At 46.2% G+C, this 21,438-nt stretch overlaps 1 protein-coding gene and 1 long non-coding RNA gene across 3 annotated transcripts in view; both read left to right on the forward strand.

Moving 5' to 3' along the window:
- Nucleotides 2,828-21,438, forward strand: part of CDYL2 (chromodomain Y like 2) — a 286,970-nt gene continuing 268,359 nt past the window's right edge. For both annotated transcript variants that reach the window (XR_002345297.1, XM_021097053.1), the window contains exon 1: nt 2,828-3,195. Coding sequence is in view for 1 of the 2 variants with exons in the window: in XM_021097053.1 (XP_020952712.1) it covers nt 3,172-3,195 (24 nt within the window). In the remaining variant the exon portion in view is untranslated. The remainder of the gene's footprint in view (nt 3,196-21,438) is intronic.
- Nucleotides 3,480-9,674, forward strand: LOC110261264. Its single transcript, XR_002345302.1, has 2 exons — nt 3,480-3,577; nt 4,051-9,674. It is a non-coding gene; the product is annotated as an uncharacterized LOC110261264 (long non-coding RNA).

A 21,438-nucleotide genomic window follows, 5' to 3' on the forward strand; every position in this document is an offset into this window, starting at 1 on the left:
TTGCCCTTAATTATGACTGGTGTGAAGAGTTTATCTCAGTTGGTGGATAATAGTAGGTATCTTCCATTCTCTGTGAGCAAGAGTGGTTCTGAAGAACCTGGAGCAGTTCATGACGGATGGGGAGCTCAGTCACTCAGTTTAAAACCTTAGTCATCTCTGTATCCTTTCTTTCCTTTGTTGCTCACCCCTTCCCTCAATTCTGCATGCTCACGTGTGTGCACGTGCACGTGTGCACACGCGCACGCGCGCGCACGCACACATCCTGTTAGTCATCAAGTCCTGCTGATGTGGATCAAACGCTTTATGGAAGTAGGTGGAGTAACCATAATGAAAGTCTGTGGCCGGCGGGTTCTTCCTTCTGAACATCCTGCAATTCCAGTTTTTCTTCTTCACTTCTACCGCCACCGCCGTGGACCACTGAAACTGGTCTCCCTACCTCTAACCCCAACCCCATTTCTCATGTCTCTTCTAGAATTTGTCTTCTAATGCACACTTTTAGTTGCCCATGCCTCGGATGGATTCAAAAATGTTCACCAATTTTTCATGGCTGCCTGGCCAAATTGCAGGCTTCTTAGCTTGATGTTCAAGACCCTCCACGAACAGACCCACCCTCGTTATCCAATGGCCTGAGACTTCCTCGAATCAATCTTCTAGTCTTTTCACTCCTGCCCGCCCCACTGCAGCACTGCCTACCCCTTCCCCTTCCCTCTTTCTCCAGAGCAAAACGCTGTCCCTCCTTTGCCATAAGCGTTCAAGATCCATTTTGTCACCGCCACCCCCATAAAATATTCCGAGTGTGCCAATCACAGTGAATATCCCCTTCTGGGAACTCTGTAAACAATTGTTGTCTAGACGAAGGTTTTTTAAATTGTGCTCGCATTCCCAGGGAGTATTTGGCCGGCGCAAGTGAAGTTTTTGGTGTTTTTGTAAAACTACTGATTATATATTCAAATTTGGCTGAGCATATTATTTCCAAACCCAGTTTCTTTCTTGCCTTCCACTTCCAAATTACATCCTCATGCTATGGTAGTGCATTTATTCCCAAGTACAAATTAAGGATCATTAAAATTTGTTTTGTGACCTACAGATAGAGAACCACTTATTATTATTATTTAAACCATGACCATTGGGAAAATATCAGTATGAATATGGATATAGAGAACTCATAACAATTTCCAGTTTCTAAACCAAATACACTTTATTTCCACAGTTCCCCCCCCCACTATTTTAATGTTGGATTTTAACTAGAAATTGGTATAAAATCTGTTTTGTTGATATAGTCCCACAAATACTGTGTACCCACTCTGTCAGGAATAGGGATAGATGCTTGTGATTCGAAGATAAAACAAGGAAGAGGACGCGTTTTCCAGATGGATTCAGTGGGGAAGGACGTTCTAGGCAGAGGGAACAGCATATGCAAACTCACGTGTCCTAGAATGAGCCGGACAAGAAAACTTTGTGGATTTTTTTTTTAAACTGAAACATTTGGTGACTTTTAAAAATGGACAAGCCCTGGATTAAACCCTTCCCTTTGTTGTAATTTCCCCTTGCCATCTCCTTCTTCACAAGGGCAGTTCAGGGTCCAAATTCAAACACAAATAACCTTGTGGAACTCTGCTGGGAGAGGCCACTTCAAATATACAGAGATCCTTTGTTTACTTCTCCCATTCCCTTGGGTGCGTGCTACCATCTCCAGTTTAGAGATGAGGAAAGCAAGGCTCAGATGGGTAGCGTGACGTGGCCCAAGTCTCACAAATAGGAAAGGACCGAGGGAGGATGTGAGTTAAGTCCACGTCACAGCTGGAGAAAGTGACCAGTGGTGGGGGGACGAGGAAGACCTTTCTTCCAATTGCAGAACAGCCTGCCTGCCCAGGTCCTGAGTTAATTGTATCTTAAACAGAAAGGTGACCCCTTATTCCCCAAGTAGGAAGACATGACAACGTATTTGCATTTCAGAGAGCTTCCCAGGTCCCTCCTTCGCTGGAGCCTGGCACATAGTAGGAGCGATTATTTTTTTTTGCTCCCTTTTGCCGAGTGACTGAATCCTCCTCACGGTCGTGTGGTTAATCTCTCCTCTTGCTTTCAAAGTCCCTGGTGGGCAGGGTCCCAGTCATGCCTACCAAGGAACACAATGCAGTTGGGTAGACGTTGGAAGATGTTTGTTGAATAATGGATGAAATGGATGGTGAATGGATGGGGGCTGGGGGTGGTTGGAAGAAGGCCACGCCCGGCTCTGAGGACTTTCCAGGATTTACCGGGGTGCTGTCCTGGCTCTCTCGGGAGCCTCTGGAGGGGTCAGTTCGTCCCTCCTCCCTCCACATCTCACTAACCAGACTGGAGGGAGGGGCCCTGAAGCCGGGGAGGGGCCCCCAGAGCCCCGAGGGGCCAGGTCTCCCGGGGAGGGGCCCCTTGCTCCCCGGGATGCGGGGGAAGAGGTGAGGCCCCCGGGCCGGCCGAGCCCGCCGGGGGCTCCTTCCCCACCGGGCCCCGCAGCCCTCTACCTGCCTCCCGGCCGCCCCTTCGCAGCCGGGGCCGGGTGCGCTCGGCGGGCACCTGGCCCGCCACCCCCGGGGGGCCCCGCCGGCCGCCGCCGGGGCCGGCCCAGGGCGGCGGGGCGGGCCCGGGCGCTCCCCGGCTCCGGGACCGGTCCCCCGGGGCGCGGCCGGGCGGCCGCCCCCGCCCCCCCGCCCGGGGGGCCGGGCCGGGCTCCCGGGGGGCGGGGACTCGCCCTGTGGCAGCAGCAGCGTCCGGGCCGGCGGCGGGCGCGGGGCGGCTTCCTGCAGGCGGCGCCGGGGCGAGCCGTTGCCCGCCGCAGCCACCGCCGCCGGGTCGCCGGGTCGCGGGGGCCGCGGCGCTCGGGCCGCGTCGGTGCCTCCCGGGCGCGCTGCGCGGCCGTCGCTGCTGCCCGCGCTCGTGCCGCCGCCGCCGCCGCCGCCGCCGCCGCCGCTGCCGGTTACGCCAGCCCCGCCGCCGCCCGCTCTGATTCTGCGCATAGGCAGCCCCCAAGCCTGTCATTCTGCAAAAACACAGTTTACTCAACACACCACACACACACACACTCACACACACACGCGCGCACACACACGCGCACACTGGCCCCCTCGCGCACACGCACGGAGGGCGCGAGCGAGCAGACGCGCACACCCGGCGAGCCAAGTTCCGCAGCCTGGCATGGCTTCTGGGGACCTTTACGAGGTACGGGGACGCGGGGGCGCGGGCCGGCCCCAGCCCGCGGGCGGCGGGCGGGCGGCGGGCGGCGGGCGGCGGGGACCGGGCCGGGGCCGGGGCCGGGCGCGAGCCGGAGTTGCCGAGCCCGCGGCGGCGGCGGCGGCGGCGGCAGCGGCGGCCGGAGGGCGGCGGGGGCCGGGCGCGCCTCCCGCCCGCCGCCCGCCCGCCCTCCCGCGGCGCCCGCGCCCGCTCCCTCTTTCTCTTTCTCTCGCACACACACTCTCTTACTCCATCTACTTTGCGGCCTTGGAGGGGAAGGAGGAAGCCGGGCGGAGCCGGGGCGGGGGAGGTAGCGGTCCCGGGGAGGTGTTTCTCGCCCGACGAGGCGCCTCGAGTGCAGAAAGTACAGGTAAAAGTCGGCGCCGGACGTGCCGAGAATGCGGGGGGCCGCGCGGCGGCCGGCGGGGGTGCGGGGCCGGGGGTGCGCGGCCCGGGTTGGGCCGGGGGCGCGGGAGGGGAGGGGAGCGGGCCGACGGAGTGGAGCGCGGCCGGAGCCAGCCGGGGTCCTGGGGGGGCGGCTGCGAAGGGGGCGGCCGGGTAGGGGCCCGGGAGACACCCTCTAAACCGCTCCCCCGGGCCACCAGGCCACCTCCCCCCTCCCCCCACCTGCTGCCCCCGCCACCGGCTGGGGGCTGGGGCGTGGGGGCGGTCCTTGCGGGTGTCGTGCTCACCGGGGACGAGAGGGGGCGCTGTAGAGGGTCCTTGGTGGAAGGAGGAGCACATGGAAGTTGGTGGTGGGTGGTAACACTGTTGCTGGAGGACATGGGATGCCAGCTCTGCTTCCAAGGCCAAGTGTCACCCTCAGTGGATACCTGTCTCCAGGTCCACACAGGTAGTGTCCAGCATCCGATACTTTGAAAGCGTCTCAAAAGTGGTCAAGGAAGACATCAGTCTGGCATCTTTGAAACAATGGAGAAATAGCCATGGCCTCTGGGAGCTAGATTTTTTTAGCTCTGGACAGAAACATTCTTGCTTTTGGATTCCCGACAAGTGGACTAAACAAGAAGCAGCCCCCTCCCTCTGGGGAGAATGCCCCAAAGAGGTGTTGACCTCAAGAAAAGGTTCAGGAAGCTAAGAAACCAGCCATCTTCAACCAGAAGGCCTGCTGATCCTCCAAGAAACCAGACTCAGAGCTCCGCCTGGACCTGGATTCCCCTGCGCATAAATCCATTAACACTAGCCCTGGTTCTTAAGGCTTTTGGCTAAATTGAGATGAGCACCCCAAGGGGTGGAATTAACCTTCTGGGTAAGGGATTCCAGGGGTGATTCGCACACAATGAACTTCTTCCTCTGGGCCTTCTGGACACCTGAAGCTTTTCAGGTGGTGGATTTGCTGGCTGGCGAGAGAGAAGAATGGAGAACAGGCAAGGTACCATTCCAGCTTCCTGGGCAACCAGGGCCTTTTGGATGATTCTGGACTTGATGAGGCCCAGTCGTAGACCACTAGCCCATGGGCTCAGGTGCCATGTCATGAGAGGAGAGGTCCATGTAGTGAGAAGTTGAGACCTCCTGCCAACAACCAGCACTAACTCAGTTTGTGCGTGAGCCTTGGAAACAGAACCAACAGTCCCAGTCAGGCATTCAGATGTTCTCAGCTCCAGTCAACATCTTGACATAAAGCCCCTGAGAGATCCTAGGGCAGAACCATCCAGCTGAGATGTTCCTGGGTTCCTTGAAAGAATGATGCAGCTTGGCCTCTTCTCTACTCTCCTGCCTTCCTCATCCCTATGCTGATGGAGAGGATGAAGTTGGATAGAGTCAGATTGTGGCCAGTGGGTCACCCAAGTACTTTGACCTGTTTCGGGATGGTGGAGCAATTTCTGAAACCAAACGTTGAAGCACAGTAAAATGGGATGTTTGATTGAGCTTCTTGAAGTATAACCAGCACTGTTAAGACATTGGCCAAAAGTAGATATTGTTCAGGGCTAAAGCTCATCTTGGGAGCCTGGATTTTCCGCCCATTGTATTGAGTCATCTTAGAGCTGCTGACCTTGCCTGGGTGAAAAGTTGCATCAAGAAGACATTAAGAGGACGTATTAGGAGCTGTCAATATTTCTCCCTTTGAAGTTTGGAACTTAGGAACCTTCTGGGGATAATTTCTTGTTTAATGTTCATCCGAAATGCCCTCCTTAAAATTGATAATTATAGTTGCCAGATGAGTCTGTTAAGAGGGGCGTTTTCATACCAGCCTACTGGAAGTATTTAAGCACCTCAGGGGTTCTTACTGAAGTTCAGTAAGCAAGACAATAATAATAATTACTTCCGTGATAGTAGGTACTAGATATAAAATAGTTTTCTTGTGGCTGATCATTTGCGTAGTCATTACTAAAAGGGCTAAATTGCATTACGAGAATATAACCAATGTCACCATTTTTATAGCCTCTGTCTACATTACATAACGTGTACTGAGGAATTTAATTTGTTGTCTAAATTTAGCTGTAAAAACAATTAAGAAGTGCCAAATGTACATTAGCGTATGTATTTCTAACTATAAAGTTGGTGTTGGTAAAAAATGAGATGTCGATTTAAGGATAAAAATTGGAATATCTGGTACATTGACCTTTAAAGAAAAAAGGAGAAGAAAACTGATACCATATTAATTAAATATTATACTCACGAGTATATAACATGGCTTCTCCTAACCGCGGGCCAAGAAACCACATTTTGAGTAACAGCTATTGCCTTTGGAATTGATGCATTTCACCTGTGTGTGTGCTGACACTATCCTTGATCCTTCATGGGGAAGATGTGATGTGGATTATAGAGATTCTTCAGCTTCTCATTGGTACTTCAGACAATTGTTAAGAGCGAACCTTCCCTGCATAGCATCTTTTAAGGAAGAGGTGCTGGTTTTAAAGATGCCAGCAAATGAATAGTTTGGTTACATAATGGCACTCTTCAATCATAATGAAGACATATGGAAGCAAGCTCAGTTTCTAAAATTTTGGCTCTTGGATTGTTCTACTTTGCTTCCCCTGTAGCTGAGTTATTACCTTCTGGTGTATTATGGCCATCACCTATAGAAAGGTGATCTTTTATATGGGTCGATCCTTTTAGAATCGTGAAGAGTCGTGAAGTGGTAGTCTGTGAGCCAGGTCTGGTCCATCTCTGCCCTGAAGATAGGTGAGAAAAATGGATTTGCGTACTTTTAGATGGGCCATGTGATAGCTAGTTTATAGTTGTCCTGGTGCTCGCTATTACCAGGTTCCCTTTCTGTTTCACTCTTAACATTACTTATCTGGGTCCAACAGGCATTAGGGTTTGCACCCCTAGGGTGCTAGTCAATCATTCGCTAAGATGTTTGGGTATCAGGAAGACATAATCAAATACTTGTTGCCCGAATCAATGAACAAAAGACTGGCTTATGTATCGATGAAGTGCCTTGGCTGACCTTTGTCACCCTGTGTTGAGTGCAACCTTCTGTTCTCTTTCTGCTCTGGCTTGTGGTCTCTCCTTGGTGGTCACACCATGTGTAGGGGTTGCTCTCAGTTCCCTCTAGATGTGTGGCTGAGTCCCCTTCCAGAGAGCCGGACTACTATTCATTAAGACTGAACGCATCTCAGCGTCAGCGTTGTGGTTTTCTTTGTGGCTGTTGGGCGGTATTTTTATACCCTTTCCCTTGTGATTAAGCTGACCTCATGGCAGAGGTTCCATTTTGTTGGCAAAAATGTTCAAAGAGAATGCTGCACGTCTTTGGAGGTCGGTAGCAGCTAAGTGGAAATTTATGCAGATGGGCCTAACAGTGGCAGTTCCTGGTGACTGTCAACATTTAGTTTATTTATACTTCCAAATGTTCTATCTTAAAAGGAAGGAAGGTGTCAGATAGGTTTTTTTTGAGAGGGGAGGGGATTGATATACATGCATGCATCTGTATCTATCTCATATATTCATGTGTGATGAAACATATTTGTGTGTTTGTATGTATATTAAAAACACTGCTTTCATTGCATTCAAAATAAATAACAATAGGATTTTAGTTTTGTTGGAAGAAATTTAGCTAAAAACCAGTGCTACCACAGTGCCTTTTCTCTATAGCACTATATATGCACCTCGTGTCCTGCAGAATCACACCCTGAAAATAATGGCTCATGGGAGAACCAGGGTTGAGGCCAACTTTGGAAAGCCCTTGGAACTTTGTAACTAGAAACAAAAACAAACCCAAATGTAATAAAAATATAGCTCTCTGTTCAGTCTCCATCTGGCTGCCGTTTGCTCTCACCAGCTCGGTCCATCCTTTGTGGCCTTCCGCTTGGGCCAGGTCCTCCTTCTTCTCTGTGGATCGCAGAGCCCATTCACTTCTCATAGAGACCGTTTTCACTGACAGTTACATCTGGCCCAGAGCACAGCCCTCTGCCCTCATCTGTACAGGGAGAAAGCTTTCTGTAGCTCCTTCGTCTGTAATTTGCAGCTGTGCCGGTTAGCTTAACCTAGTGGAAAGGCAGTAGTTCTTGAAGCCACCACAGCCACTGCTCTATGGAAGATGGGCCCTTGAGTGTGTTTCCAGCTTTGTTCTGACATGTCTTCAAACATCGCTGTGGCTTTCTCTTTCCTTGTGAGAGCTCGTTCCTGTGATTGCTTCAGAATATTAACACTATGAAAAATCAGGTGAGAATCCACACACCCCGTTTTACTGACATATTCCCCTACTTACCAATCGTGCCTGAGGTAAAAACGAGTCATTGCAGAATGGACGGTCGGTGATATAACTTTTTGAATCTCTGCACCAGTTTTTGAAGAGGCAGGTATCATCAAGGGATGTATCGGGAGAGTTGAATTGATTCCTTGGCACATAGTAGGCACCTGCTGAACACTGAGTGCATTTCTGATTCTCCCAGCTTTTGGAAGTTATTTTAAATTATTCTCTGTGGGTGCATATCAGCGTATTTTCCAGTACCATCAACTTGTGTGTGAAGTCATTCCTCATCCCATAAAATAATTTCTTTGGAGGCTTAAAGTGTTTTTGAAAGGCGTTAATACAGCTTCTTGCAGCCAGACCAATCGCTAAGGAATGATTCAGGCACGGTGATGGTTGAAGAGCTCAAGTTTTGGAGACACACATTTAAGTTCCAAAGATGTGGGTCCTTCGGCATCTCGTGCCTGGTGGAGAGGTGGAGGTGCGGCCGAGTTCGTCACACCATCATCCATCTGCTCATTTCACATGAACCGAACACCAAATACATGCCAGGCGCTACACTAAGGGAACAGTGAGATTCTGCCCCTGAGCCTGTGGTCTGGTGTGCGATACAGTTAAGCAAACAGGCAGTTTACAGTGCGGTGGGAAAAGTGTTAGTACAGGGAAAGACGGGGTTCTCTTGGAGCGTGAGCCTTGGAGGAATGAGAGAAGACCGTCCAGAGGAGGTGATGACTATGGGGCAGTTGAAATTAGGAAATGGGCATGAACAGGTTTGCAGAACTTACTGAGAATATTTTTTTCTGCTTTGAAAGCAATTTATGTTTACCCTTGCGTCTTGAAAAAAATAAGCATAAGAAAAAATTATAATACCTCAGATAACTATTACAATTTAGCATACGCTTGATATTTATTAAATACCAGGGTGCTATCTGAATTAATTAAAATGTTAGTTTTGTTGGTGTAGATACAAATGTAAGAGTGAAACTAGTTTCTCTACATGTTTATGTAATTTAAACTATCAAATTGGAACATAGCGTAATACTATTTTATAGCCCATTTAATTTTCATATTTATTGTATATAATTTCATATGTATATAAAATGAGCATTTCTTATCTTAAATATTATTCTATATCATGATTTTTTTTTTTGCTGCACCCATGGCGTGTGAAAGTTCCCAGGCCAGGGATCAAACTCGAGCCACAGCAGCCACCCATGCCACTGCAGTGACAATGCTCGATCCTTAGCCTGTTGCACCGTGAGAGAACTCCCTCTGTATCATGATTTTTAGTGACAGGCTAATTTTTCTCTTGAGCAGATGTACTATTTTATAGGTAATGAACCCCCTGTTGTTGGCCATCTAGATTGTTTCTGTTGATAAACCTTTTAGATACTGCTGTTATTAGCCTCCGTGAACTTACTGATTTATATTCCTATCTCATTGTCTTCCTCAGGATAAGTTCTGAGGAGTGAAATCACTAGCTCGAAGAATGTTAACACCATTAATGCATAATCTCAGTTGCCCCTCAAACATGGGCAGGGGATTTAGATTGGAGGAAGATTAAAAGCATGGTGACCAGTTAATAGGCTCTTTCAAGTACATTGAAACAAATGGTCTTGGTGGCTTGAACCAGAGGAGAGGCAGTAGAGGTGGAGAGAAATGGATAGAATTGAAAGATTTAAAAAAGAATCAGTGTAATTTGGCATGCTCGTCAGGGTTATGTTTGGCTGCTTATAATAGAAAATGTATAACAACAGTCGCTTAAAAAGGGTTTATTTTCTTACATGAAATAAACTTGGAGTTAGGCAGTCCATGATTGGTATGATTCTTTATAAAGTTCTCAGAGTACCAGGCTCCTTCTGTCTCTTTCACCTTCAGCTGTGGCTTCTGTCCTCAAGTCACTGCTTGATCCAAGGGAACATGGAGCTCTAGCCATCTTTTTTTTTTTTTGTGAGAAAATGGGAGAGGCAGGAAGAAGGTGAGGGCAAAGGTTGAGTTAGTCTCTCTAAACAGCTGTCTGGAAGTTCCATACAATTCTGCTTTCACCTCTTTGGCCTGAATGGTTGTATGGTCACACCTAGCTGCAAAGGAGGCTGGAAAATGTGATTTTCATCTGTACTTTCCCCACCACCCCCCATCCCCAAGTGAACCTTGATTGACAGTAGGTAGGGATTTAGGAAAAGGCAGGAGTTGAGGGATACTTTTTGGTTTCTGTTTTGGTCCATTAAGTGGATGGTGGAACCAGTCACGGAGGTAAAGAGCCGAGGAAGAAGCATTGATGAGAGCAAGTGAGGACAGCAGAAAGCATAGCGAGTTCACGGTGACTGTGGGGCATCCACGTATGGATGTTCAGAGCGGTAGGTCATGTGAACCTGAGACTTAGCAGCAGTATCTGTCATGGAGATAGAGATCGAAGATCCTTACTGTATAGATGAAAATGAAAGCCAAAGGACAGTGTATATACATGAGGAGGGTCCAGTGGTGGAGGACGGGAGAAAATGGACATTTACAGGACGGAAGAAGAGAAAGATCAGATTTACAAGGGATAGCAAGAGAGGTAGAAGGAAAAATGGGAGGCTTTGCTGTTATGGAAGGCAATGGAAAATTGCATTTCAAGGGAGAAGTGTGGTCAGCATGGCCATTTGGGTGTAACAACCAGTAAGTCGCTGATAATCTTAGGGAGCATCTGTTTCGTAGAGTGTGTTGGTGGGAGGCCTTTATTGCAGTGTGATGATGAATGAGAGGGTGTGGGGAATGTAGATGTAGGGACACTTCTAAGAATCTTGAGTGTGAAGGCCATAAAAAAGAATGAAATAATGCGCTCCGCAGCAACATGGATGGACCTAGAGATTATCATGCTAAGTAAAGTAGGCCAAAGATAAATATCACCTGGTAGCACTTTTAAATGGAATCTAAAAACAACGATACAAATGAACTTGTTTACACAACAAAGGGAGACTTACAGACATAGAAAGCAAACGTGTGGTTACCAATATGGAAGGGTGGTGGGGAGGGATAAATTAGGATTTGGGGATTGGCAGATACACACTACTGTATATAAAATACATAAATAAGAAGGTCCCACTGTATCCCACAGGGACCTGTATTCAGTGTCTTGTAATAAACTGTAATGGAAAAGAATCTGAAAAAGATTATCTCACTTTTTCTGTACACTAGAAACTAACAAAGTATTGTAAATTAACTATACTTCAATTAAAAAAAAAAAGAATCTTGAGCATGCTAGTGTAGAGAGAGTGAATGTGGTATCTGGGTGAAGGGGGAGAATGGATCAGCCATCTCCATTCTCCTAGTTCTCCACATGCTCTGCTACTTTGGATGACTTGGGTAACAGAAGGGTTGTGATACAGACTTTGGACGGACATTCTTAGAGGATGTGATTTTCCATGAACCCTCCAAGCCCCTCTCCTGCTGACCCAGGAGAGCTGGTTCCAACATCCTCAGTAATTTTAGCTGGAGAAACATCATAGAATGTGTTTAATAGAACCTTTCTAAGTAAAATTCAGTCAAGGAAAAGATCTTGCTCAATCGAGGACAAGGAGATAAAGTTCTTCATTACAGGGAGTGATATAGCAGCAGTTTCCAATATTAAAATAGGTCACATATTAAAATAGGTGTTGCCGTGAGTTATTTTGCAGATGTGATTAAGGTCCATAATCAGTTGACTTCAAGTAAGAGAAATGATTCTAGATAACCTCGGTGGACCCGATTCGGTCAGTCGAAACGCGTTAAGAATAGAACTGAGGAAATTTCATCTGTGTGTGGAGAGCAGCTCCAGCCTGGAAGCGTTCCAGCTTACCCTTCCTGATGACCTGCTTTATGGACCTCGGACTTCCCTAGCCAGTCCCACAACCACATAAGCCAGTTCCTTGCAATAAATCTCTTCATGTATATAGCCCAGTGGTTCTGCTTCTCTGGCGGAACCCTGATGGTACAGTCAGCGTTCTCATCCATCCACCACCATCTGATAACTCCTCAGTGCAGCTGGCCCTGTCCTTGAGTCTTTTTGAGCCTTGATGCCCTTTGCTGTAGAATAAGAGCTCTTCTGTTACTGAAATTCCTCCTTCTGATTGAGTCTGTTATTTCTTCCTACGAACATCTTACTTGTTAGCAGTTGTCGTCATCTTGTTTGTATGCTGGTGTGAAGAGCGCCAAGCCTGGAGCTTTGAGAGTCCTGCCATTGCCTGGTGTTCTGTTACAGTGGAGGTGTTCCCTGGGGCCCAGCTCAGGATGGCAGGCAGAGGTGGCGCTGGAGCCCTGGGCAGGCATCCTCTGGGACGGAAACTCACCTCTGCTTTGCGTCAGCCCCTGCTCTGGAGGTTGTAGAACAGCTCCTTCAGGCCTGATACCCCCCACTCCTTGTGTCTCCTTTCAGCTCACTGTCTCACCCTGACATTGTCTAGTTAGCCTCAGCCCTGCGTGGAAGCTGCTGCCTCCAAAGGTCCTGTCACTCCAGTGAAAGGCCCATCAGTTGATCAGGCCTGACTCAAGCTGTGATGGGGTTCCTGAGAAGCCTTGGAGGGCCATGAGTTTGCCATTTTATGTCTTGATTTCTCTTAATATTTTTATTATTTTCTAATAAGTATAGTTGATTTATGATGTTGTGCCAGTTTTTCTTGCACTGCAAAGTGACCCAGTCATGAACACACCCCCACTCCTATTTATACATGCACATGCGCTCACACACACACACACTCACTCCCTCCCTTTCCTACATTCTCTTCCATCGTGTTCTATCCAAAGAGACTGGATCGAGTTCCCTGTGCTCTACAGCAGGACCTCATTGCTTATCCATTCTAAAGGTCACAGTTTGCATCTGCTGACCCCAAACTCCCAGACCATCCCAGTCCCTCCCCACTCCCCCTTGGCATCCACAGATCTGTTCGCCATGTCTGTGAGTCTGTCTGTGTTTTGTAGATGGGTTCATTTGTGCCATATTGTCCTGCTTTCTCTTGATTGTGTGTTTTTTAATGGAAAACCTAATGCAATTTATAATCATAAATATTTAAATCAATAACATGTTAAGTAGCACAAAGAAAAGGTATTCCTTCTTCACTGCAATCATCTCATCTCTCCCAGAATCCCCCCAGTGCTGACCCATTCACTGCATTACTCTGAATGACTCACAGAAGCATCAGTGTAAGAACTGGAGGGACACGGATGCAGGCCTGGGGCTCTGGGCCGCATGCTGACACACCAGAATTCCCCTTATTCTCAGATTCTTGATCAGGGAATTTTCCTCTTCGATTTTCACGTCATTGTCCATTGTTTTAAAAAGTATGCCTCAAGGGCTCTTCATAACAAACCATGGATCTTATACAAGTGCTGGATTTGAAATTTTTTTGATATTTCCCCAATACAATTTTTTTTCTACTGTACAGCATGGTGACGCAGTTACACATGTATGTACACATTCTTTTTCCTCCCATTATCATGCTCCATCGTAAGTGACTAGAGATAGTTCCCAGTGCTCTGCAGCTGGATCTCATTGCTAATCCATTCCAAAGGCAATGGTTTGCATCTATTAACTCCAAGCTCCGAATCCATCCCACTGCCTCCCCCTCGGATTTGAATTTTATTTAAAAATATTATATCTGTTCAATAATCCATCAATCAAATATTTGCTTTTCAGCTATGTGCCTAGAAGCATCCTGAGTGCTGGGGCTGCAGCCACGGATGTCTTTTAAACTGTTGTTCAGACCGTGGTCATTTAAAAGACATAACACCCATGTATGGGTGTATACCACATTTTTAACACGTTGCAGTGTTCAGTACCTAAAAGGGGCAGCCAGGTCAACTCTCTTTTGTGAGTAGACCTCAGAATACAGCTTTTCCTGCCATTTCTGGACATAGATGTGAACTTCTGGTAAACACACTTTGTTAGCAGCATTGTAGGCCTGCAACTCTCTTAAAAAATTTTAGGCCAGTTCGTTTCTCCTTGCGTGAACGTGCACAAGCAAATATGTTTTATTTATGGCACAACAAACACCACTCCGTTAAATACCAGTCAGTTCAGGTGGTGCAGTGGTGAATTTTCTAGGCATGGTGTGTTTATCAGTGTGTGATGATCACTGAATTCTAACCGTTTGTCACCTTACGTTGTATAGAACTTGGTGTGGGGGTTTATTTAGAGTTCTAGGTCCTTCTGCGCTGACTTCTAAATTTGAGAGAAGAAATGTGAGCCACTGTTACATGTTCCAGGTTCAGCCATGAAGCAAACATCTCCTTGATCCCTTCGGCCAGACTTCAGCATTGCGTAGAGGTGAAGGGCATTCTGAGATTTCAAGACAAGATGATCCAACCAAGCCAAACCCGATACTGCTTGTAACTGCTTTTCATAGCAAATCAGAGATTGTTTTCTTATAGGCAAGCCAACCACATGCAGAAATAAATTGCCAAGGCTGTTATAGGAAGACAGTAACATCCTCAGACCTCATTTAAAAAGTTTGCTCTTAGTTAAAGTAGGCTTTATTGCTCTCCTGTGTTAACTCAGTGGTAGGGAAGTGTCATTAGTTATGCTTAGAGAAGACATCTCCACTAAGAAGTTATCACATAGACCTGACTTTATAGGTTCGATTTCCTGGGGCATTTTGATTGGGGCAAAGGGTTCCATTGCTGAATGCCAGCATTTTCCGGTGGATTCTAAGCTTGTTGAGGTCAGGGACTGTGTCTGTATTTTTCATGATCATAGTCTCAACTCTTGGCATTTTGCTGGGTGCATAATAACCTTTCAACAAATATCTGTTGATTGCGTCATTGAAAATGTTCCAAACTCTTGCTTCTAGGTCACCTGGGCTTTCTCTGTAGTGAGGATTCTTTATCGTTTCCTCTCTCCCTTTTCTAGGAAGATTCCTTCAGGTTGTCCTTGAAATTCAAGTTTCCATTTGGCCTTCCACGAGATCTTGTATAGATTTATTAGGTAACAAAAAGTCCCATAAAGTGAATCCAAACATTCAAGTCATTGTCCTTCATTATGAGTGACGAGCGGATCGAGAGTGGCCATTCTCTGTTAAGTCCTGCGTGTGACAGAGCCCCTTTCACGCTCACACACACAAAGGCCGCCCTATGGTTTGCAGCTGCCTCTGCCATGGGCAGCTCTGCCGCTTTTCTCTACTCTAGCCTCAGTGTCTTGTCCCAGTTTGATATGCAGTGTCTGTTTTAGGTTGGGCTGCCTAGAACTGGACTCTGAACTGGAGAATGGTACCCAGTGGGCTAACTGAAGGATGCTCTTGGGAGATCCACCTGTAAGGAAGTGAGGAAGGCAGGACTGAACAAGTGGTGAAGCAGACCTGCAGTAGGGTTGCAACTGAGGTCTCCCGGGATCCCGCAGAAGGCTTGGGAGCTGGGATGGCACTTCAGAAATTTCCTGGGTTGAGGCCAGCGTCCTGGACCCCATATTCCTACATCACCAGCCATTGCTGTGACGCTGCCCCATGGGGAGGGTGTAATCTTGGGCAGGGCAGTTCCCTGCAGTGGAGGGAAGTTCCCTTTGAGGCACATCTGTGAGCTCTTCTCAACAGGAATATTCCTGGAAGCTGAGGGGAGGGGCGCATTGACCCTGAGAAGGGGACCTGGGTGGAGTGTCCCATGATCCACTCACTGCATCATCGCCTCTCGCTGTTCCCTGCTGGGTGATTCTGGATCCTCTGGAATACTCCTCTCGCCTCAGTTGTATTTTAGGCTATGGTTTCCTCCCTTGAAGACGTCATTTGTCATTTGACAGCTCCTTGGGGCAGCCCAGGTCTTGAGCACTGAGACCCTGGCCATGTGCATGTTAGGATCGTACTCATGAGTCTCTTCTGTCTCCATACAGCGTGCAGCACAGGACCCCGTGCGGGGACGCATTTCAGGAGTGGTCATTTCTTTTGAGTCTCCAACCTTTATTCTTCAGACATTTTCCTTGGCTGGCTCGCCCACTCCTCACTTGCCTTTGTGTCCTCATCTTCTGCTGTCTAGTCCTTAAACTTTGGAGCTTCTTACAGCTTTGACCCAGGGTCCTTCTGTTTTCTCATTGTGCTATAGTGACTGCACGGGTGATTCTGAGGTCTCTAACACTTGCCTGGGTTTTTTGTTCCTGAGCCCCAGTGCTGTCCATTTTTTTTTTCCCCCTGAGCCCCAGTGCTGTCCATCTAATTCCCTTAGACTCTTTAGACTCAAAATAGCCAAAGTTGAACTTATGTTTAACCTGTGTAAAATGTGCTTTTTTTTTTTTTTCTGAGTTCCTAGCCTCAGTAGCCTTTGCTTTGCCTAGACATAGTATAGTCTGTTGAATCAACATCCTGAATATTTCTTGAATCTGTCCTTTTCTCTTCGCACACAGTCTCACCGCTTTCATTCCCATTGCTGGGTGACGCCAGTGCCTCTCAGCCGATCACTCTGCGTTTAGTTCGGTTTTTCTCTGTACTTTGCTCATAGAGGTCTTTCTAAAATCCCCATTTTACTACATCTCTCCTGTGGAAGTATCTTAAAGCGATGCATAGGCTCTATGATTTGGCCCCTTCTCATCTCCTACGAATTCTCTACTTGCAGCATATATTCTGTCCAGAAAGACCTGCTCTTAGTTCTTGAATGTTCCATGCACTCTCCTTTAATCACACCCTTCCAAGGGACTGGGCACTCTTCATTACCAACCCTGCTTCCTTAATTCCTGCTCATCCTTTGGTCTCAGCTCAGATGTTGTTTGTGGCCAAACTTCCCCAACTCATCGAGGGTTTTCTTTGGCTCCTGTAGAACCTTGTTCTTCTCTCCTCACAGCACTCATGTTAATATGCTGTAATTTATCATCTGGTTTTCTGAGTCTCCCACTGCACGGTGAGTTTTGAGAGGGCAAGGATTCCCTCTGACTTGTTCCGTCTTCAGCACCTAGCACAGTGCAAGACTCAGAAACCAGTCTGTTTAATGGAAGAATTAATATATTCAGATCTTTCATTTACATGAAAGTTGAAGTGGTCTCAGCTGTTTCTGCAGTGGTTTGTATGAAGCTTGAAAGCATTTTCAGTCTTTCCATTTTCCTAAGGGCGTAGAAGTCTTGAGTCTATTTTCTGTGTCTTTATTGATCAACTAATCAATGGGCATTGGCTTTTCCTGAGCAAAACTCATGGAGAGCATTCATCTTTGTGTTATCAGTAAAGCTAATACAGTCTTCAAAGGATTCTTGAGTCTTAGAGTTGGATGGGAGTTTTGAAGTCATTTACTTAGTCTTCCACTAACCTCCAAAAAGTGATCGAAAGTGAGTGACTCTTTTGTTCTGTTGAAGGAGACAAATGCTTGAAATACTCAAACTGGCTGTTTGGCTTCACAAAAATCTGAGTGTTTCATTCACAGGACAGAGATGACATCTTCCTAGACTTTTCTGGAGAGTTGCCTTGGCAATCTTGACATCATTATTACCTTCTTATGCAAGACTTGGTAAAGGAGGCCGGTGAGGTTCAGCACAGCCTTGAGTCTTGTTTAATTCTCTTGCTGATGAAGAATGGGCTCAGGACTTGCCTCAGCACCTGACGTCACCAGCCTTGACATTATGGGGAACCCTTGATCTCTAAACTTTTCCTGGAAATCCAGACTCATTTATGAACTGTTGGAAGTCAGATCAGTCATATCATCCAAAGCGCCCATTGCATTAAAAAGTGAGTGGGTAACATTTCAGTGTCCTGATGCGGACAGTGCTGTGTTTGCTGGTCTGTGTTGCCACCTAAAGCCAGGTTCACTTTGAAGACTATTGTACATGTGGTGTTTGTGGAATAAACTTTAGTAACAGTCTTGCAGTTATTAGAAAGAGGAAAGAAGCCACACAGTGGCTGCCTTTCAGATGTAAAAACATGTGGACCTTCTTCAAACTATAAACTTAAACCTAATTTTCTCTTCAAATGGATGTATATTTTTTGGTACCATGTAAAAAGTCATAGATTGTTTTCTTACTTTGGTTGTCAAACATGACAGTAATTGCAGAAGTCTTTAATATCTTGAGGCATTTCTTTTTCTTTGTTTTCTTTTTTTGGTCTTTTTAGGGCCGCACCTTCGGCATATAGAGGTGCCGAGGCTAGGGGCCGAATCACAGCTGTAGCTGCTGGCCTGCACCACAGCCACAGCAATGCCAGATCCAAACTGCATCTGAGACCTACACCACAGCTCATGACAGTGCTGGATCCTTAACCCACTGAGCGAGGCCAGGGGTTGAACCTGCATCCTCATGGATACTAGTCAGATATGTTTCTGCTGAGCCGGGATGGGAACTCCAGTATCTTGAGGCATTTCCATGTTTTATTGTCCCCTATTCTCTCACTCTGTGTGTATGGTATTGACTTTTTGGGAAGCTGGTGCAAATCCCATTCGCTTTTGACTAAATGAATTGATGCATCTTTTGAAGAATTCTCATCTCTTTGCCTGATTGATGCATAAAGACATTTTCGAAGTGTAACTTCCTAAGGTTGTTGTATAAAATAATCTTATGAATAATAGTAAAAACAGTAATAATGGCACTTAGTGGGTGTTTACTGTGTGCCAGACACTGTCTTAATTGTCATATGCATTATCTCATTTAGCCTTCCTTAGGGGATCCGTGCTAGTGTTATCTCCATAATTACGATTCAGAAACTCAATAGCTATCCCATGGTAAAACCAAGATTTAAACGAGGTCATTTGCGGTACTCGTCTCTTGATAAATTATAAAACGCCCTCAGTTTTCCTTCTAACCTCCTTCCTTTTGTACTAGGTGGTATTTCCACTGTAGCACTCTTTTGCACCTGTACTTTTGCACCTGCAGAATTGCAGGTGGTAGAGGTCAGTGAGTGTCACACCAAAAGCAAGAAAAGGAACAAGAAAATCGTTCTGCTTCTTCATGCTTATAGCATGAACACATAATTGTGTGTGTTGTATTGTTCAAGACAGCGGTGACAGAGGCCAGCCTGTGTGTTGGCCTGTGAAGGAGTTCCTGTGAAATGAGTTAATTGTAATCAGATGGACATTCTTCTGTTTGAGTGTGTCTGGGTAGATGTTTTTCACCATCGCTGTAAGTCATGCTGCTTCAGAAATCGTGATGGCTCCACCCACCTAGTAATTATGATGGAGGGACCAAGGGCAGTGTGGTCTTTTGGCCTTTACCGAAGCTTTAGCATCGAGGTTTTGAGGGAAGTTGGTAGCATTTCTTGGTTGGTGTCATTTTATCCTTTCAGTGTATTTATGAGCCTCAGCACATGTTCCCATGTGCTTTTGTTGTTGTTGTTGTTGTTGTTGTTTTGTTTTGTTTGTTTTGTTTGGCCTGGTGTTTGCATCCCTTCATGGCTGGAATTGTCAGGATGGTGTGTTTGAAGCTCTCTTTTTACTGCCATATACTGTATTTGTAGATTTATTGCCTGGTGGACAGTGGTGCCTTGGTTGTATGGATTTGTGCTCAGAACAGCTAGGCTTGCCCTGGGTGAGGCAAAAAAAATCCCAGATTATAGCAAGTGGGTCTGCACAGTTGGCTTTAAAAAACATTAACAGAGCATACACTTTTCTAATATTTACTAAAACTAAGTTAATATGTACAAATAAGTGGAGGCTTTATACCATACTTAAAGAAATGCAAGGAATCAGAAAGAGATAAATAGTACTATTTATTTACCATCTGCATGACAAGCTGCAAAGTACCGACGGTCATTTATCAGTGTATTTTTCTGTAAGAAGCTCAGCTGGAATAGAGAGGAAAACTGAGATAGGAGATAATACATATGCAAACAGAAACACACATGATTTATTTCTTTCCTCGATGTTTTATACTGAGTTGTCCAGAGGGCCTGACGTTTCTGTTGATTTTAGCAAAGCGTCCTAGAGGTTGGTCGTGATGTGTTAGACATCGTCTAGTCTAATTCCTCAGCCACCACGTGTACTCTTCACGTACGATCACCCAGTTGCTCTTAGGCATCTCTTAAAGGAAGTGCTGTCTTGAAGGGCAGCCTCTGCCATTTTGGCACCGCGTGCTGGCTGTTGGGAAATGCCTCGTTCGAGTGACCATGGTCTGCCTTCCTGTGCAATTTCTACTTGTTGGTCAGAGCCATGAATTGAGTCACCAGGAGCTATCAGATTCATTTCCGAGGTAGCTCCATTTCCCCTCCTGCCATACTAGTCCAAGCCATCCTTCTTTCCTTTCTGGAAGAAACCGTAGCCTCTTAGCTGGACTCTCAACATTTCCTCTTTGCCACTTTCTGTTCTCATGCTGTATCCAAAGTGATTGCTTGAAAAAGTAATTCTGAACATGTGCCTTTCTTCCCAGAGTCTTCAGTGGCCTCCTGCTGCAGTTGGGCAAAAACCCAAAATACTTAGCTGGAACTCAGCCTGCCTACCTTTCCAGGTCAACTAAGACCCTTCTCCCTTTTCTTTTCTGTGTCCACGCTCCCTGCCTCTTTTCAGGCATCCAGATGTCTTCTGCCTTAGGACCTTTGCTCATGCTGTTTCTTAGGCCTGAAATGCCCCTGGCCCTGCCTGGTCTCTCTTCCGTCACTTCTCATCTCTAAAGGTGATTTACCAAGGATGCCTTCCCTTGTCCCCAGGCCAGGATAGACCTCCCTCTTAGGTTTTCTTAAGCCTCCTGTGCTTCTCCTTCACAGCATTGGTCTTTAAAATCGATTGTTTATTTTTGTACTTAATTAAGGACTGTGTCCTCAGAGTAATATCTGGTTCAGCAACGTATCTGCAGCACCTGGAGCATAAGAAGTGCTTGTAGAAGTCTTCCAAGTGTTTTAGGTCTGGTTACTAGACTTTAGGACTATTTTCTCCTTCAGAGTAACATCCCTGTCTTTTTTCCTGCTATTAATGGATTTCCCCCCCAGTTTTTACCTTCCTGGTTGTTCTCTCCTGGATATCTCTAGTCTGCTTAACACGATACTTTAATGTATAACCTAGAGTAATTCTTGGTTTCATCAGCAAGCTTCACTTCTTGTAATTTGGACACTGGATTTTTTTTTTTTATTAATTTAGTCTCATGGAAAACCGGAATCTGGATTGCAGAATAAATATTTTAAAAATGACATGAATAAAAACAATAGTCATAGGACTTCTAGGCAATGGATAAAGAGTGGTGCTTAGAGGAACATTTATAACCTTAAAGACATATGTTAAAAACAATAAAGAGTAAACTCGGCCTTCAACTCAAAAAGTTAAAAAAAGCATAACAAAGTGAATGAAGTGAAACCATAAGGAAGGAATAAATGTAGGTAAAAATGAAAACATTAATAAAGTAGAAAAGAGAAGAATAGTAGAATAAGTGTATTGAAAGCTGTACTAGGTTTTTTGGGAGGATTATCAAAAGTTTTACGTATATATGTGTATATATATATTTTAACTTATTTTTAATATTGGTAAAGTATACACAGTTGATCCTTGAATGCTGTTAGGGTTAGAGGCACTGACCCTCCATGCGGTTGAAAACCCATGTGTAGGAGGTGGGATGGATGGAGAGTTTGGGATTAGTAGATGCAAACTATTACATTTAGAATGGGTACGCAGTGAGGTCCTTCTATACAGCACAGAAAACCATATCCAATCTCTTGGGGTAGAACATGATGGAAGGTGGTATGAGAAAA

This window comes from Sus scrofa, chromosome 6, assembly GCF_000003025.6.
Source record: "Sus scrofa isolate TJ Tabasco breed Duroc chromosome 6, Sscrofa11.1, whole genome shotgun sequence".
In the NCBI taxonomy this organism is placed as follows: Eukaryota; Metazoa; Chordata; class Mammalia; order Artiodactyla; family Suidae; genus Sus; species Sus scrofa.